General features: G+C 43.0%; 1 protein-coding gene and 1 non-coding gene across 2 annotated transcripts in view; both read right to left on the reverse strand.

The window, feature by feature from the left end:
• EP400 (E1A binding protein p400) overlaps window positions 1-10,963 on the reverse strand; it is an 86,690-nt gene extending 75,727 nt beyond the window's left edge. Inside the window, 4 exon segments of the mRNA XM_087942947.1 lie at window positions 703-810; window positions 1,551-1,638; window positions 5,402-5,512; window positions 9,625-10,963. Coding sequence (XP_087799073.1) covers window positions 703-810; window positions 1,551-1,638; window positions 5,402-5,512; window positions 9,625-10,941 — 1,624 coding nt within the window. The 5' untranslated portion in view covers window positions 10,942-10,963.
• Window positions 10,964-16,988: 6,025 nt separating this feature from the next.
• Window positions 16,989-17,127, reverse strand: LOC113427350 (small nucleolar RNA SNORA49). Its single transcript, XR_003372794.1, has one exon. It is a non-coding gene; the product is annotated as a small nucleolar RNA SNORA49 (small nucleolar RNA).
• Window positions 17,128-19,093: the final 1,966 nt, after the last annotated feature.

Here is a 19,093-nt window from a genome sequence, read left to right on the forward strand (position 1 = left end):
AAGTCCAGTTGCCTCTGGAAAAAGCACCTTTGGGGTAAGGGATCCAAAGGCTCAAAAACCTATAATGGTGGCATGCCAGGGCAGAGTGAAATGTTTGTCTATTTACTTACTTGGCCAACTCAAGGAAATAAACCACAAATATACATAAACTCGGTTAGTTAAATAAATCACCGTTCGTCACAAATCAGCAAAGTCAAAGTCACTGGGGAATCCCAGCCAGGGAAAACACCGACATCAGCGTGTCGCCAGATTAGGAAGAATTGGCGGAATGACTCGAACCACAGAAAGCAACCTCACGATGAACTGAAGGACTAAAGGGTCAATAGGCAGTTGCGAAACAAAAACCGAACACGAAAGGGAAATGGAAGCACTAACGGTCCATTAAAAAGAAAAATAATAACTACCGGGGTGGGATGTTCGAGAACTAATTTTTTTGGCCTCAACGTGCATGAGTGGTGTGTTGTTTTTTTTCCATGCCCGCATGCATCGCTCGAGCTCGTATTTTCCCGGCTCTTTTTTGACATGAACAAGCCACTTCACGCCGCAGATTAATTTGCAAGGGGGTGGGGTTGGGGGTGGGGGCAGAACCAGAGAGCTCCACAACAACCATTTTTTAAAAATAAAATTCTAGCAGGCTTCTGCTTCCCTCGCCCCAGCCCCTTTGCTAAATTAATCTGCGGCTGGCATGTGGCAACACAGTACCTTGTGCAGTTGGCATGAGCTGTTGAAGAGGGACTCCTGAAGCCACGCCCGGATGCTGAAAAACCATCCCATGACGGCCCACTTCAATTCGGGGTCTCTTAGACGAATCTGGTGATATTCAAATTCCATTTATAAATGCACAAGGGGGGGGGAGGGGGGTGTCAGGTTATACGGTTTGCAACGGTGCTCCCTGGGAGCTTTAAACGTTGATATGAGGAGCCGTGGTGGTGCAGTGGTTAGAGCGCAGTACTGCAGGCTACTTCTGCTGACTGCCGGCTGCCTGCGATTTGGCAGATCAAATCTCACCAGGCTCAAGGTTGACTCAGCCTTCCATCCTTCTGAGGTGGGTGAAATGAGGAGACTCAGATTGTTGGGGGCAAGAGGCTGACTCTGTAAACCGCTTAGTGAGGGCTGTAAAGTGGCATACAAAGTGCTATTGCTATCTACAAGCCCACCAGGAGAGAGTTTGGTCCTAAAAGAGAGTTTAGAAATATTTTGATGTTGCTGGGTTTCTTTTCTTGTTTTTTTTTTTTTAAATAAATGCTATGAAAGGGCGGCACGGTTGAAGAATGTTGTTTCTCAAATATGGCTGCTGGGGGAGAACCTGACATCATGGGACTTTCCATCCCAAGAGACGGGCCAAATGGTTTGGCACTGTGATGAAGTTCAGGAGAGCAATTTTAAAGAAGTGCAAACTGAATCCGTCTTTTGGGTAGAGAGCCTAAAGGGACTGTAAATGCTCTGGAGGAGGAGGAGGAGGAGGAGGAGGAGGAGGAGGAGGAGGAGGAGGAGGAGGAGGAGGAGGAGGAGGAGGAGGAGGAGGAGGAGGGAGGAGGAGGAGGCCATACCTGCTGATGTAAGGGCTTGCTGTCTCTTAAAGGCTTCGATTTCTATGGCATTCACAGTTCCCGTTACTGCAGTCCCTGCATGCACCTGCTATTAGTAAAACAAAACAGGAAAGTCAACAGTCTGTGAGTGGAAGACAGGTTTTTTTTTTCCCAAAAGGGCACATCACCCTTGTTTTTAAAGAATCTACAGCTGGAGTCCCCAAAGTGTCCGTGAAGTGGCACCGGTCCGCGGGATGCCAGAAATTGGGCCGTGCAAACAAGTGAAGCCCCATCCATCAAAGAAGGCAGCACACGAAAACCAGGCCTCCTCCGGTCCACGGAAAAACCTCTCTCTCCACGGAACCAGTCCCTGGTGCCCAAAAGATTGAATTTTGGTGAAAGAGTTTGAGCTTTTTTTTTTACTTATTTATTTCCAAAGGTTTGCCTTTGTATCCCTTTGGCAACGATCCTTTTAATCGCAAATATAAAAAGCTGCCAAAAGCCAAATCTATGTGGCAGTTGGTTGGGTCTCTCTTTCCTAATAATACAATATGCGAACAGCTTCCTCTCTCTCAAATCTCTCACCTTCATATTTCTACCATTACAGTCTAATCAACTGGTCCTGTATTTTGCATTACAAACATATCTACCAGGAGCTCAATGCTTGCAGGAATACAGGTGTGGCTTTCTCCAAAATTCAATGTTGATTTGTCTCCTGTTTCTCTCATCTACTAATCGCGCAACGGACATAACCTATCACTTCTCCACTTCTGCCTATATAGGAAACACTATCTCAATACTCATGCTTCGCTATGAAACTATGAGGTTGGGCTTAGTTTTTGAGGAGGAAAATAAGGGGAAAGAAATTCTGCCCGTGCCTACCAGCATCTATCAGTAATCATCTGGCTAGCATCCAGTCAGTGTGTTTGGAAACTGAAACAATATTTGCTGTGTGAGCAAAAAGGAGACAGCAAGGAGCCTGGGTGTGGCTTAGCTCAACTGTTCTGTACTAAAGCTGATTGGTGCTGTGAAACTAAAACTGAAAACCCTCTCCTCTGCTTGTGTTTTGCATTTGGAACAGATTTCTTTTCAGGTGGGGAGGGGGAGTAGAACTCCTTAGCATCAGAGTGTGTTAATAATAATACTATACGAAATATTAATGCTCTGATGGTCATTTTGAAAAATCCTTTCTTAGTGAGCACCTAGAAGCCAAGGGGAACATAGGTGCCAAATTTCACGTTTGTAGGCTTTACAGTTCTGGAATTTCACGATGATGCGTGAGGGGCATTTCGCTTTTATATATATAGAATTAAGCAATTTGCCATTACAGTGTTACTAAAAATAATTTAACGCACGTAGAGTTCCCTCCAGTTCCCGATGCAAGTTCCTGTCTTATTAATGTTTTTCTGAGCCACTGACATTTGGTCTCCTATATCTAGGAAGCCCATATCTTGTCACTGATTTGGCAATGAACACCGGCACTTTTATAAGGGGTGTGGGATTACGTAGTAGAGGAGCGGGATGCGTCCATGAAATGATATTAAATGCCCATCCTGTCCTGCATCCTCATTTTCCCCCCAATTGTACTTGATACTTTGCAAGATGACAAGGCAGCGGTTTTCCCCACTCTGGTACCCAAGGAAGAGGTGTTTTGCCATTATGCATGGAGCATCTGTTTAACCATCTAGTTATCACCATGAAGTCTCTTTGACTAATTATCCTTTAAAGACATATTTATAGTAAATAGGATGTCTACTAATACAGTCTTTTATACCTGCATTCAATTTTTAATCTGCTGTGGTGCACCACCCTGAGGCGCCTTGAGTGCATACATTTGATAAAATAAAATCAATAATCTAGCTTGGAGGGAAGAAGTCCTTCTTTCGATTCATTCAGTATCTAAGCCCAGTCACATTCATTGGGAGATATATACTAAGCCTATTTCAGATACATTGAAAACCAATATAAATTCTCATAAATAAATAAACTAATAAACTAAACAAACAAACAGATAGGAAAGCATATCTCCTCAGTTCTTTTCCCTGCATAAAGGCCTCTGCACTAATCAGAGCTTGTCGTTTCTTAATTGTAGAAGCAAAAGGCTACTCTGAGTAAGGAAACAGAACCGAGAAAGGCAATATCGCCTGACATTTCTACTGGTCTTATTTACTAATCAAGAATCTGCTGGCTATTACTTATTGATTCGAAACACTGATAGAGCTGCCCCTTCTCATAACAAACTCTGGGTGGCTCCCACTCAGAAATGAAAATAACGTACAGAATTCAAGTAAGATATGAAAATGAAAATAAGTAAACACTGTTTTTTTGAATCTCTAGGTGCCTCGTGTGATGTTTTAAAAAAAGCAACTTTAATATATGAGCATCTAGTTATCTAAAACAGGGTCGCCAACCTTAGCAGCTTTAAGCCTGGCGGATTTTAAGCAAAGCTGCCTGGGGAATTCTGGGAGTTGAAGTCCTTCAGGCTTAAAGTTGCCACGGGTACATTTTTTGGGGGTCCCAGAGGTCCTATAGGGAGGATAGACCAATGTCGGGTGGAGGTTTCGGGACTCATCTGGCAGGAAATGGGACATTTTCCGCCCATGCTTCTGGACATGAAAATGTCTCACTGTAGCCCTCTTGGGAATACACTCATGTTCTCAAAATGCCAAATATTGCTAAGCGAAACAGATAAGTGAATTTTGCCCCCATTTTACGTCCCTTTCTTGCCACCGTTGTTAAGTGAGTCACTGCAGTTGTTAAGTCAGGAACAGGGCTGTAAAGTTAATCTGCCCTCCTCATCAGAAGGTCGCAAAAGGTGTGTGTGTGTGTATGTGTGTGTGTGTGTGTGTGTCACATGACCCCAAGACACCATCATAAAGATGAATCAATTGCCAAGTGACTGAATTTTTGATCACGGGATCCTGGAGAGGTTGCAACGGTCATTAAGTGTGGAAAAACGATCTCAAGTCACTTTTCCCGCCCCCAGTGCCATTGTAACTTCGAACGGTCGCTAAACAACCTGTCGTAACTCGAGGACTTCCTGTATCTCTCTGGCCTAAGAGCAAAACACAGTTTGAGAGCATCATTGCCTAAAACCTAGATGCCAAAGCTATCCGTCTCCTGTGGCAGGAAGACAGACCAGCCCTAGGTTTGAAAAGGCTCCTTTTTATAACACTCAACCACGGTTCGTCATTAGTACCGAATCAAGGTATTACGGATTCACATGCTGCAAACTCCATGCTTGCTTCATAGCACTTACAATTAACCCGGCAATAATGTAATGCATACAATTCGCATGCCGCCCTGTGGACTCTAGAAAGTGCGCTGGCTCAACCTGAACCAGAGAAGGAAGGCACGATTGCAAACTCGTCGTTTTGGGAGGTTAGCATTTGGGGACGACCACCAAGTCCCCCAAAAATGAATTTTTAGAAAGATTCCACAAACACACACACACACACAGAGAGAGAGAGAGAGAGAGAGAGAGAGAGACCCACAGTTACCAGGTAGAACATACAAAGGAACCAAAGGACAAGCAAACCAAAGGTGGAACACGTTAAAAAGCTGAAAGTTAATGAAATCAGCCAGCAACTTTGAGACAAGTTAAATAAAATAAACAAACAAAATCTTTCTTGGTATCCCATTAACACTCCATGCATTTGAAAAGTTCAAAAGTTTTTACTGCCCATTTTTCTAAAAACGAGAAGGGATGGGCTGTTGGGAGGAGGAAGAGGGAAAAAAATACAGACCACTTTCCATTACCAAATCTGACTGAGCAAAAATAATGATCATCGTTATTATTTTTTATCATCATCATCATCATCATCATCATGTGGGATGGAACTCAAGAGTTTAAATCCATTGGAAAAAAGTACCTGGAATGGTTGCTGCTGAGTTGAAAAAGCAGCAGAAACATTTGGAGGAAGCTGGGTTGCTATAGCAACAGGAGTACCAGTCTGCCCATCCTTTCCTGTCACAACCTTTACCTGAGAGAAGATATTTTGGGAAAGGGGGGTGGGGGAACAAAAAGGGAAATCATTTTTTCTTTCATTCTCTCTCTTTATTTTTAATTCCAAAAAGAAAAATATGATCAAAGCATCCCGCTTTGCGTTAGAGCAACGGGATGGAGAACAAAAGGCGTTAACGTCATTTAACTCTTGATTATTTTTGTTTAAAAGAGTATTTCGTTTTGCAAATGAAGGCAAAAGTTTTATTGTGGTGGGTTGTGGTTGCTGTTGTTTTCGGTTATATATCAAAATAGAGTGAGGGACAAACATAGTATGGGGATTTTTTTTTTCTCCCTCTGGCCATGCAAAAAAAAGTCTTAAGTTGAAATTGCATGTAGACATTAGCGTGGGTTAAAGTCTTGAGATCTTGGCTTTCTAACAAACGACAACATTAGCGTGACAGACAGTTGACAACTCAGAAAAGCCCCCAGACATTTATTAAGCAATGAGTGTACAACCTCCCGTTCCCTGCCAGCCCACCAACCATCACCATTCCCACAACCTAGGCGAGCGATGAGGTGTGTTGCTTGAGCTTAGCAGAAGATGGTGAAGAAGAGAAGGACATTACAATATACAAAGTGAAGGAAGAGACACTGGAATAGCTTCGGGGTCAATGTGTCGCACACTATCGTTGGCTGACTGGACAAGTTGGGTGCTTTGTGGTTTTGTGAAAGCTTTTCCTAAACCCTGTGAGGTACTTGATGCTCTCTGAACTCAGTGGCTTAGTTTGCAGGCATTTTGCAACTCAACTAGGTAACATCATCAGTGTTACAAGGGAGTGGGGTTCGCTCTCTTTTGCATACAGCTAGTCTTCTACTTAAAGGGACACGGAGGCTCCATGGCTAAGATGCTGAGCTTGTCGATCAGAAAGATCGGCAGTTTGTTGGTTCGAATCCCTAGTGCCGTGTAATGGAGTGAGCTCCCGTTACTTATCCCAGCTTCTGCCAACCTACCAGTTCGAAAGCATGTAAAAAATGCAAGTAGCAAAACAGGGACCACTTTGGTGGGAAGGGAACCGCGTTCTGTGCGCCTTCGGCATTTAGTCCTGCCGGCCACAAGACCACAGAGACGTCTTTGGACAGCGCTGGCTCTTTGGCTTGTAAGGGAGATGAGCACCACCCCCTAGAGCCAGAAACAACTAGCACATAGGTGCCAGGGGAAGCTTTACCTTTGGTCTTCTTACGACCACATTTCTGTTGTTCAGTGGGACTTTTATTAAAGTGACTTTTGCCCCGTTTTATGACTTTTCTTGCAGCAGGGAATCACTGCAGGGGGAATCACATGCCCTTGGGACATAGCAACGGTCGTAAGTATGAACCGGTTGCCAAGCGTCTGAATTTTGATCATATGATCAATAGTTAAAGTAAAGGTTCCCCTCGCACATATGTGCTAGTCATTTCCGGCTCTAAGGGGCAGTGCTCATCTCCGTTACAAAGCTGAAGAGCCAGGACTGTCCGAAGACGTCTCCGTGGTCATGTGGCTGGCATGACTGAACACCGAAGGTGCACTTTCTAGGGATTTGAACTGCTGACCTTCCTGATCGACAAGCTCAGCATCTTAGCCACTGAGCCCTTTGATCAATAGTTATGTCACTTTTTTCAGTGCCATTCTAACTTCGGTCACTAAATGAACTGTTGTAAGTTGAAGATTATACCTATATACTAGTGGCTTGCCCTGTAAGTATTGGTGGGAGTGGTCTCTGTGATTCCTTGATAAGGCTGTTGTTTACAGTTTGATTCTTTGTCCAGGTGGATAGTTCCTGGATTGGAGTATTGTTTACAGCTTGATTGTTGGTAAACAGCCTAATCAAGGAGCCATCAAAGACATTCCCACCACCACTGACAGGGCAAGTGACTAATATATAAAAAGTCAGCAAACAACTCTCCCTTCTAGCACTGATGACATTCCCTAGTTGGGTCATGAAACATCTGCAAGAAAACAACCAAGCTCAGAGAACACCAAAATCTCACAGTTCAACTCTGAGCTACGAGTATTTCCTTCTAATTTTCCTAAATCCCTTTAGACCATTTTTGACTCCTCCCTTACTGACCTATGAGCAGAATTTCCAAAATGAGCATAAACGTGTAAGAAACATTTAACTGGATAGAGACCAAAAACATTTGCCCAGTCCGACTAAACAACAACTGCATCAAATAAAGATTACTTGCAGATTAAAAATGGGAAGCAAATGCCTGTGTGTCACAAAAATCCAACAATTGCATAAATTTAATAGACCATTAAAAAAATATGCCTTGGAGGATAGAGACAGTTAAAAGCCATTCTTTTAAATTGTCACAATGAATAGAAAACAGCTTCATTAATTTTGTCCAGAAAAGCTAGGTTTTTTTTTGTTGTTGTTGCAGCTCACCTTTCTCAGGTGAACAGATTTTAACAGTACTTTCCCAATACCTGCTTTTAAAACACGGAGCCTTTGCCTAAATATTAAAAGTTTAAAATCAAACAAAGGCGCATTACATCGATGTGATAGGTTCTCCTGGCTTTATTAGGATTAATTCAGCAGCACAAAATAATTAATTTCCTGTGTGATGGAGATACAGCATTTATTGCCTTCTGAATATTTATTATGCCTAATGAACAATCCATCTAATTTGAAAGCCTGCTCTCCCTTCAATATCCCTAGTTTTTTAGGAACACGGCCATTATCACTGTGATGAAGGCAACCATTCTATTAATTTATCATGCTACAATTATACTCACTACTTTTTATTAAAACCAAATCTGCCATAATTTAAACCTCTCTCAGGAAATGGTGCCTGCAAGTCCAAATCCATATATTCTATATTTTTAATAAAGTTAAACAGCAATTGAGTCAATTTACGAAGCTTCAAAAAAAAAATCTCAGAAAACAACTTTTTGTTACATGGATGACACCCCAACCTGGAATTGTAGAACATCAACTATTAGTAAAATTCCAATCAAAGATTTCTCTCTTAATAAAGCTGTGTATATGAGTAACCACAGTTCAGAATAAAAGATTGGCAAGTTTATACAGTTTTACAATTAACTAGGAGTAGATAACAAACACCAGTTTATAAAATGTTAACATGTTTTAACTTTAGGTTGCAATTCTCAACTGTAACTACTTTTGATTGCAATTCTGTATAGAATTATCTAACAAGAAGTCTCACTAAATTCAAAAAGGGCATGGAAAGAATTACATTAAAACTTTTTTACTTTCAGGAAAAAAAAGCTGCAGATTGGATATTTTCAGCAAGATAATCAAAGATAGGGGTAAACAATTTGCAACTTAAAAAAAAAACCATAAGGAACATGAATCAGGGTCCAAAAATTACATCTAGGTTCTGTCAGTGATAGTTAATATCTATGTGTAAAAAAAAAAAAAAGTCCACAGAACTGGATCAAATTCCTGCACCTTTTTCTCCATACTTGAGGATACGAGTATAAATAAACACAACTGATTCCTTATTAAAACAGGGTTTTTTTTCCGATAATACTTTTTTGAGTGATAACTAGAAGAAAATCTCAGATCGCAAAGTGAGGTGACAAAGTGAAGCAGAACCCAAGACTTAAAATGATTTCAAGCTCAGTTCTAACTCCTGCAAAGGACGATTTCGTCAACCTCCTTTGCAGCCTGTGGTCTCTCTGAAGACACGAGCACAATTCACAAGGAGACTTTTCCATCTCCTTGGAGCTTCCACTTCCCCACTTTATAAGGACCCTTCACAGATGAATGGAAAGAGGCGTCTACGTTGACCCCAATCCAAAACGAACACCCTGCATCCCTTGTGTTAGCTCGAGTCTTAACCCGGCCATTCGGAACGAATTTGGCAGACCTGATGCATTAACTTAGAAGTCTCCAAACTTGAGGTCTCTAGCTATGTTAGCTGGAGGATTCCAGGATTTGAAGTCCACAAGCTTTAAAGTTGCCAAGTTTGGGAGACCCCTCCATTAACCGCTGGAACCAGCCGAACGACCCACCCCCTCCTAAAAAACGTTTCTCCCTGACAAAAAAATCCCAATTCAACTTCGTTTAGGTCGGCAGAGCCGTCACACCTCCGAAAACACGAGCATGCTCGGCTTTAGCCTAGGTGGACAAAGAGAGTCCCTACCTCATCGTTGATCACCTCCGATTGCTCTTCCTCCTCCTCCTCCTCCAGGTCCAGGTCGTTCTGCCGAAGGTAGGCCTGCAGCGGCACGCAATGCTTCTTCTTAAAGGCCAAGAAGTCCATCATGTTCCCTTGCAGGTGCTGCAAGAAGAACAGCTCGACCAGGTACTCCTTGAACGCGTCTTTCAAAGCCTCCGTCTGCTTGAAGTGGTGCTCCAGGCACTGCTTCCTCATCTGAGCGGCTTCTGGGGTGGCTGGGGGGATTTCCTCGACCTTTTTGGGTTTTTTCACCACGGAACAAACCGAAGGGCCTAGCGGGTGGCCGGTTAGTCCTTGAGGGATGCTGGCCCGGGAAGGGCTTGTGGGAGGCGGTGGGGACGTGATGCCGAAAGCAGGGCCTCCCACCCCGGCGATTAATCCGGAAGAAGTCCTGTCAAAGCCCAAAGTTCTGTTTGAGGGCTGCCCTTGCTGCTGCTGCTGCTGCTGCTGCTGCATCCCTTGGATGATGTTGCTGATCTGTGGCGGCAGGTTGCTGGTGGTGATGTGTCCGGGGTTGGGCAAACCTTGGATATTTCCTCCGCTAGTCACGGGGCTCTGAGGTCCGAGATGGTGGATGGTCCCTCCGGTCTGAGAATGGGGCTGCGACAGCCTGCGTTCTCGGACGGTCGCCGAGGTGCCCGAGGACGAGAGCTGGACCTGAGCCGTGCCGCTTTGAGCGATCTGGGCAAGGCCGGATCCTTCCTGATAGACGAAGTGCCCTCCGCCATTCGAAGGGCTCAGGCTGATCTGCCTCACCAACACGCTGGCGTCCACGAAGCCTCGCGTCGGGCTCTGGCTGCACATGCCCAAGCCGGGGCCCGGCGTGCCTGCTCGGACGCTCGATAGGGTCTGAACGGACACCGAGCAGGGCTGGGTGGGGCTCTGCGACTGGACCTGAGGGGGCAACGGTGAAGTGACCTGGATGTAGGAGGGGGAGCCATGCTCGAACCGCCTTTGTTGAGGGCTGAACTGAAAACCGGGGGAGGTCGGGCTCGGGATCGGCAACGGGGTCAGGGTGATCTGCTGGCTGGCAGTAGAAACGGGTCCCACATTCTGCAAGGTGATGTTCACGTTCTGCCCTGCAACTGGGCTGCGGCTCATGATAAACTGCTGGATTTGGTAGCTGGGAGACTGAGGGGCAGAAGGGCTGGCTGAAGGAGCGAAGGAAGGCGACAGGGACTGCGGCAAGTTGGCCTGCTGATCGTCGCTCTCGCTGCCGGTGAAGGATCGGGACCTCTGGAGCTGGCGCTGTGCATTTTGTGAACCGGTCCCATGGTGCATTATCGCGCTGACAGCAGCCTCGAGTTCTAAAAGGAGACGGGAGACAACGTTCCATTAGGGCAGGGATTCCCAACCTGGGAGGGGGGGCAAGACAATATTCCAGGGGGTGCGAAAACTTGGGCTTAGAAGTTTCAGCAATTGACGATACTGGAAGCATCCTTGTCAATTTGAAATTGTACTCTCCAGAAAGGGTGGCCCATTTAAACCCTTATTTAAAAAACTAAAAAATATTACTTCTGGCAGGGAACAAACCTACACATCATCAATAAGACTGAGAGCTCTTCGTTTCAAAGCCCAGCTCAAATAGGACAGAACACCTTGATCAGATGCGAGATAACTGTAAGAGTGCTGATCTATTATGAACTTTCATTTTCTTTTTACCTGTTTGCATCTTTGTATTAGTTGGATGGAGTCAACTGACTTGATTAATAATATTCTCTTCTTCTATTTCACCTTAGACTACATTAACTTACTGTTCTATCTTCACTTTATCTGACATTTTATCCTGTTTTATCTTACATCACTGTATCTTATTTCATTTTACTCTATTGTACTGTGCCCGATGCTCATCTTTGATATGGTCCATTGCCTTAAGTCTTCTCATTCCCTTCCTCCTCCTCCTCTTCCACTTTCTTTTACTATTTGATCTTATTCCTTTTACCCTCACTTTATCTTACCTACTACGTTTTATCCTATTTTATCTCACTGTAGCTGTTCTATCTTCCTTCACTTTATCTTATCTCATTTTATTCTATTTTACTGTGCCTGTTGCTCATCTTTGATACAATCCATTGGCTTAATAAAGTTGTCTTCTCCTTACATCCTTCTCTTTCCATCCTTCCTCCTTCCCTTTTCTTCCCCTTCACCTTATACTATTTGATCTTACTCCTTTTACCTTTTTTACCTACTATATTTTATCCTTTTTTATCTTCCTTCACACAGAGTCCTATTTTACTCTATTTTCCTGTGGGCAATGCTTTTCTTTAATACGGTCCATTGACTTAAAATAATGTTCTTCTTCCGTTTTATACTATTCAATCTCACTTTTTTTAAAAACCTCCACTTCAGGGGTCTTCAAACTTGACAGCTTCAAGACTTGTGGACTTCAACTCTCAGAATTCCTCCTCCAGTCATGTTAGCTCAGGAATTCTGGGAGTTGGAAGTCCACAAGTCTTAAAGCTGTCAAGTTTGAAGAAGCTTGCTCTACTTTATCTTACCTGCTACCTTTTATCTCATTTTATCTCATCTCAGCTGTTTCATCTCCCTCCCCCACTTCACTGTATCTTATTTCATTTTATTCTACTTCACTGTGGCTGATGCTCATCTTTGATACGGCCCATTGACTTAATAAAGTCTTCTCTTCTTTCCATCTTCCTCCTTCTATCCTTCCTCCTCCTCCTTCCCTTTTCTCCTCCTTCACCTTATACTGTTTGATCTCACTTTTTTACCTTCAATTTATCTTACCTGCTACCTTTTATCCTATTTTATCTTACCTTGGCTGTTTCATCTCTCCCCCCCTTCACTGTATCTTATTTTATTCTACTTCACTGTGGCTGATGCTCTTCATGGATACAGCCCGTTGACTTAAAATAAAGTTTTTCTTCCATTTTATACTATTCAATCTCACTTTTTTTAAAAAAAAAAACCTTCACTTTATCTTACCGGCTACATTTTATCTTATTTTATCTCACCTCGGCTGTTGTATTTTCCCCCTTCACTGTATCTTGTTTCGTTTTCTTCTACATCTTTGATATGGCCCATGGACGTAATAAAGTCGTCTTCTCCTCTTTCCATCCTTCTTTCCTTATCTCCTCCTTCACCTTATACTATTTGATCTCACTTTTTTTTAACCTCCACTTTATCTTACCTGCTACCTTTTATCCTGTTTGATCTCACCTCGGCTGTTGTATCTCCCCCCTTTCACTGTATCTTATTTTATTCTACTTTTATTTTATTATTTTATTCTACTCCACTGTGGCTGATGCTCACATCATGGATACGGCCCATTGACTTAAAATAAAATTGTTCTTCCATTTTATACTATTCAATCTCACTTTAAAAAAAAACAAAAACCTCCCCTTTTTTCTTACCGGCTACACTTTATCCTATTTTATCTCACCTCGGCTGTTGTATCTCCCCGCTCCCCACCTTCACTCTATCTTACTTTATTCTACTTCACTGTGGCTGATGCTCGTCTTGGATACGGTGCATTGACTGATCAATTATCCAGAGCATCATATATATTATCCTTTAGGGACCCCCAGCAACCTGTTGAGTCCAGAGAGGACCGTTAATCGTGGCCGTTCACCCTAAACAGGATGCAGAGGGAGAGGACGAGCAAACAGCCCAGAAAGGCAGCCGGTTTCCGAGTCCAGCAAATAAACCTTCCATAGCTAGGGGGTAAAAACAAAAAACCGCGTTCGCCTTTCCCGCAACCTCCCCTTTTTGGCCTTTGCCGCTTCCCGTTATTTCTGTCAGCAGGCGCGCGGACGCCTGGGAGGAGGGGAGGGGGGGGGAAGAGCGGGGACCGTAACGTTCCTTTCCGTGAGGCCTAAGCCGCCTGCCTTCCCACCCGCGGCCCCGCTGCTTACCTTTTTTTTTTTACGCCTCCCGCCGCGTCGCTCTCGGGAAGCCGGAGCGCGCGAGCGAAGCGTCCGCCGATGCTCAGCGAAGACGGCCCGCTCCGAGCCGGGCCCAGCCTCGGCCATCCGCTCCTGACAGGAAACGGATTGAAGGCGCGGGGAGGAGCCTGAGGAAAGGGAGGAGCTTGAGGAAGAAAACAAAAAAGGGCGCATGCGCCAGCGGACGAGCGCCGGCAAGGGACAAAAAAAAAAAATCATCAGGAAAACGACGGGATTTTTCCCCGCTCCTTTGCAATTGTATAGCGGGCTTGGAAGAAATTAGGTGCGCATGCGGAAAGAGACCCCGCCTGGCTTAGGGACGAAACGGGAAGGAAGCAAGGGCAAGAAGTCAGCACTCCGCATGCGCAATGGGGAAGCATTGCTAATTAAAAGGAATAAAGTCCTGCATTTTCTAAATAAGCAAATGGGGTTTTAGGATTCTCTTAAGGAGATTCGTACTCTATTGATCCCACTATTCATGCATTCTTGAATGCATTCTATTGCAAAAAAATGCAATAGAAAATGAACTATTTTTTATTTCATGTGGAAAGATAAGCTGGCTGCCCTGACTTTCCAGTGAACAATATTTATTAAGACTATAAATTTAATATTTAGGAAGACTAAACCTCTGGTCCCAATGACCGATCCAGATTGGATCTTGCAATATTAAGTTTTTATAGAATAGAATTCCTTATTGGCCAAGTGTCATTGGACACACAAGGAGTTTGCCTTGGTGCAAATGCTCTCAGTTATGCTGCCCATCTCACTCTGCAAAGCAACTTAGGGTGCCTAATACGAGTGGGACATTCTTTATTGTTTGCATGGGCTTTTGCTTTGCAGAAATTGGACTCAAATCAGGAAAACTTCAAACCTAAAAGATAGGCATGTATGCTGCAACTCTGGAGTTGACTTACTGTGTGCCATCAATTCCTATTTTCATTTCCTACTGACCACATAAGATTTTCCATACAGAGTGGTAAGAACAGTCAAGCTTATAGAACACTCGCTTCCTTTATTCAGAATACTGCTTATTAAGTGCTGCGCTTGGACCTCAAAGCATTGTTAGAGACCCCACATACCATCTCCACGGTCTGTTTCTGTGCATCCCTCTGGGAGGAGGTTTCGAAGGATTTCTAGCAGGACTACCAGATTCTATAACAGCTTTGTACCCTATGCCATCCATCTGGTAAACTCACAAGATTCATTTTTCTCACCATAAACATGTATACATCCAAACTGTGTGGTTTGTGTCATATATGGGGGTATACGCATATCGGAGGTGGTGACCCTTCTGAGAGCTGTATGCCACAAAATTTCATTTTAATGTATACTGATTAGTGTACATTTAAAGTGACAGTAAAGTCTAAGCCTTTCTCCCAGATAATTTATCTCTGACCTGGTCCTTTAGTTCTTCCCCCATCAGTCCAGTAACTTGAGTCTGTCCATACTAAATTTGCAGATGATACAACAGTGGTGGACTCCTCTCTGGGGAGGGGATGAGTCTGCCTACTGAGATGAGGTGGACCAATGGTTGCTTTCGTGGTGTGGAGACAATAACTTGGTCCTCAACACCAATAAGACTAAGGAGCTTATAGTGGACTATAGAAGGAACAGATCAGACATCCAGTCCTTGCTTCTCAATGGAGACCGAGTGGAGCAACTGGCCTGTTTTAAGTTTCTGTGTGTTACCATAAAAGAGGACCTGACCTGGGGTGCTCACATTGCAGCCCTGGTCAAAAGGGCCCAGCAGAAATTATACTATCTGAGACTTCTCAGAAAACAACTGAATGAAAAACTGCTGCTGACCGCTGCACCATAGAGAGTATCTTAACTTATTGCACCTCTGTATGGTTTGCCAATTGCACAGGGGCAGATAGGACAGCACCCCAGAGGGTTAAAAGATCATTGCCCAGAGGATCATGGGTTGCCCTCTCCCCTCTTTGGAAGAGCTTTAGAGCTCCCGCTGCCTTAAGAAAGTTCAAAACATCCTCAAAGATCCATCTCATCCTGGGCACCCTTTTTTTTAACTATTACCATCTGGCAGACAGTACTGGATAATAAAAACAAGGACAAATAGGCTGAAAAACAGCTTCTATCCCAGGACAATAACTCTATTGAATTCTACTGCATAGTGCAATATTCATGCAATATCAGGAGTTTTCCATTCAATGTATAGAATGTGAAGAATGTGTGTTTGTGTTTTATTTTCATAGTCATAATGTACACTGAAGATTGTATTTAATTTCATTGGACGAGGTGCAATGACAATAAACTAACCTAAACTTGGTGTTCGTCATAACCTCCTTCTCTTTCCACCTTTCTCACCTGTATAAACTGAGCGTGCTGGCTGGCATGGTTAGAATGCTGGGTTGGAGGTTAGCAAGCTTGGGTTCGAAACCTGAGACCTGCTGTATGTCAGGGTGAGCTCCTTTCACTCCAGCTCCTTGCAGGGACATGAAAGGACTGCCCCCCCACCAGGGTTCGGGCGGGGGGAGATGCCAGCCGCTAATCCTTTCAACCCGGAGGCACTTTAAACCCGGAGGCACTTTAAACAATGACGCCAAGACCGATACCATTTTCTCATGTGAGCTGAGCCTTTCTATTGTTTATGTGCCATTGGCAACTTTTTTAAAAAAGTTTCAAATAAGTTCAGACACAATCATCCTGTTAAAATCCAATTTATTCCACTGCAGTTACAGATTATACATTTGGACAGATGGGATGTTTAAATGAGACACACCCTAATCTCACTTTTTCAGACCTCTAAAATTCTGTCCTGAACAGGGTAGAATTTTAGCAGGGAAGCCACTAGGAATTTCATGCAAGAACCAAAAGAAATTTTTAGATAGGACAGATAGAACAATCTGGCCTACAATGTGATCCTATCTAACCCTACCTCAAGGGGCTGATATCCTATCTCATCCTAAACCGCGATACAGCTTGGTTTTGGATTCTGCATGCCTCTGCCACTGTTAACTTTTGTTTTAAAATGTGTGACTTAGGAAAACCACATTGCTTTTTTACGTGGGCCTCTCAAACAGCTAAGCTTCTTAACGATATTCCAACATTCAATGCTCCTAACAACAGGCCAATTCCTTCCAATGTTTAGAGGTCACAAGCCAGTTAATTCAAATGACTCACTCATATTCTGCCCGTATTCCAAAGGAGAGAACCTTGGTATGATCTTGTGAAGAACTGAAGATCAATACATTATTTATACTGCTGGGATTTGTTCTGGAGATCAATTGTGATCGTTATGTAAGTGTGACTGGCATTCGGTCGGCGCTGTCCATCATGAGGATCACAGTTAGAATCCAAGTGCCTAAAATGGAAAAAGAACAGAAACAGAAATTCCTAATTATGCATTTAGTAAGCCAGATATGAGATAATTTACTGCTCCCCAATCAATCAACAGGTAACAAAAAGAATGTTTGTTCCAACTGTAAGCCTCAAAGTGGATGAAGTCCCCTTCTGGACATCCAGTTCAGAAACACTTTCACTGTCTCCTCAGGCAATGCCAAGGCACTCCATGGGTTGTGGAGCCTCTGGAGTAAGGCTGAGGAAAAGCAGGAGATTTATGCGATTAATATTCTGATTATTGCACCATTCATAAATCTCTCGTGTAGATTTTAAACCTGAACTGTTTTTACTAGGTACTAGCTAGATACCTGTGCTTTGCTATGAAACTATGTGGTCGGGCTTAGTCTTGGGGGAGGAAAATAAGGGGGAAAAAATTCTGCCTCTGCCTACCAGCATCCATCGGTATTCATCTGGCTAACATCCTGTCAGTATGTGAGAGCGTTAAGGGCTGTTTGGAAACTGAAACAGTATTTGCTGTGTAAGCAAGGAGACAGCAAGGAGCCTGGGCATGGCCTAGCTCAAGTGTTCTGTACTAAAGCTGCTTGGTGCTGTGAAAGTAAAACTGAAACTGAAACTCCTCTCCTTTGCTTGTGTTTTGCATTTGGAAGAGATTTCTTTTCTGGTGGGGAGGGGGAGTAGAACTCCTTAGCATCAGAGCGTGTTAATAATAATAATATAGGAAATACTCTAATAGCTCTGATGGTCATTTCTAAAAATCCTTTCTTAGTGAGCACCTAGAAGCCCAAAGGAACACATGGGCCAAATTTCAAGTTTGTAGACTTTTCAGTTCTGGAGATTTTGTGATGATGCGTGATTGGTATTTCACTTTTATATATATATAAAAGAAAAATAATATCATAAAAATAGATAAGGAAACTAATGTAACAGCAGCGAGGATTATATTTGCATAATAACTAGACTGTGCAGAAATTTATAGATTGGCATTGAAAATTAAGCAGAAAGAAGACACAGAATAGGTATTAAATATTGAATCTATGTTACCAGTGGTTGGGGAAAAAAAGAGGTGGAGATTAAGAATATAATCAGAATTGCTAAGCAAATTAAATACCCAGACAACACGTTTAAGCACTAAGAAATGTAATTAATACAAAACCAGTAAAAATTAAAAAAAACCCTCTCTCAACAAATGATGGAATTAATCTATCTTATATTAATTATTCCATTTTCACACCCTTGGATCCCAAATCAGCCAAACCCAGATACCTGTGCTGAACCCATGATGGAATTACATTTATTTGCTTATTAATGTATGTTTATAAAACCGCGCCTCTCCTCCAAAGGACTCTAGGAGGCTTGCAAGCAACTAAAACTATAAAAACAATTCCAAAGAGCCATAAACCTATTGAAAAGCAAGCAAAAAACAACAAGCATGTTAAAAAAAACCATAAAATACCTATAAAATTCACACCCTACAAACCCATTCAGCCATTCCACTGGCTGAAAATTTCACTTATATTTATATATACTTTTTAAGTTTCCACCAGCCAGGAAAATGTCCTTCCTTATTGTTTAAAAAAATGAATTTAATCCTCATTTTTAAAAAGAATTTAATCTACTTACTAGTTCTATCCATTTTTTTCCTCTCGTGCAAACTTCATGTCGCCAAGTTTGCTCAAAAGCACAAGCTCTTCATGGGGGGGGAAAGAGCTATTCTATTGGTCGAATCCAACGTACAGTTCCGGTAGGCAGGCGCAATGGATGGGGGAAAATCTTCGTAAACGGGAGGGAATAACTAGCAAAACACGATTCCCACTACGGAAACCAAGATGGGACAAATACTGTGGGGGGAAAAAAAAGCGAATTATACACGTTCGCCTGTCCTCAACTCAACTCAGATTAACAGTTGGAAGGGAACTTGTAGGTCATCTAGTCCAACCCCCCCCCCAAAAAAAAAGCAGGAGACCCTACACCATTCATTCATTCTTGACTTATATTTAAAAATAAGAGCTGCAGGAATGTGAAATTCTGATTTTTCAAGCTGGCACAAGGAGAATAACAAAAAGGTGGATTCTATCATGGAGATTGTAGGTTTTGCTCTTCAGATTCCCCTCCAAGAGATAAAGGTGTTTTTTTAAACCGGATCATTATCATAAACGTTTTCCAACAAACTGCCTCTCCCATGGTCATGCATTTTGCTCATAAAAATGTAT

Source organism: Notechis scutatus, chromosome 13 (genome assembly GCF_049901735.1).
Source record: "Notechis scutatus isolate UNSWTSFEM ecotype Mainland chromosome 13, rNotScu1.2, whole genome shotgun sequence".
NCBI lineage: Eukaryota > Metazoa > Chordata > Lepidosauria > Squamata > Elapidae > Notechis > Notechis scutatus.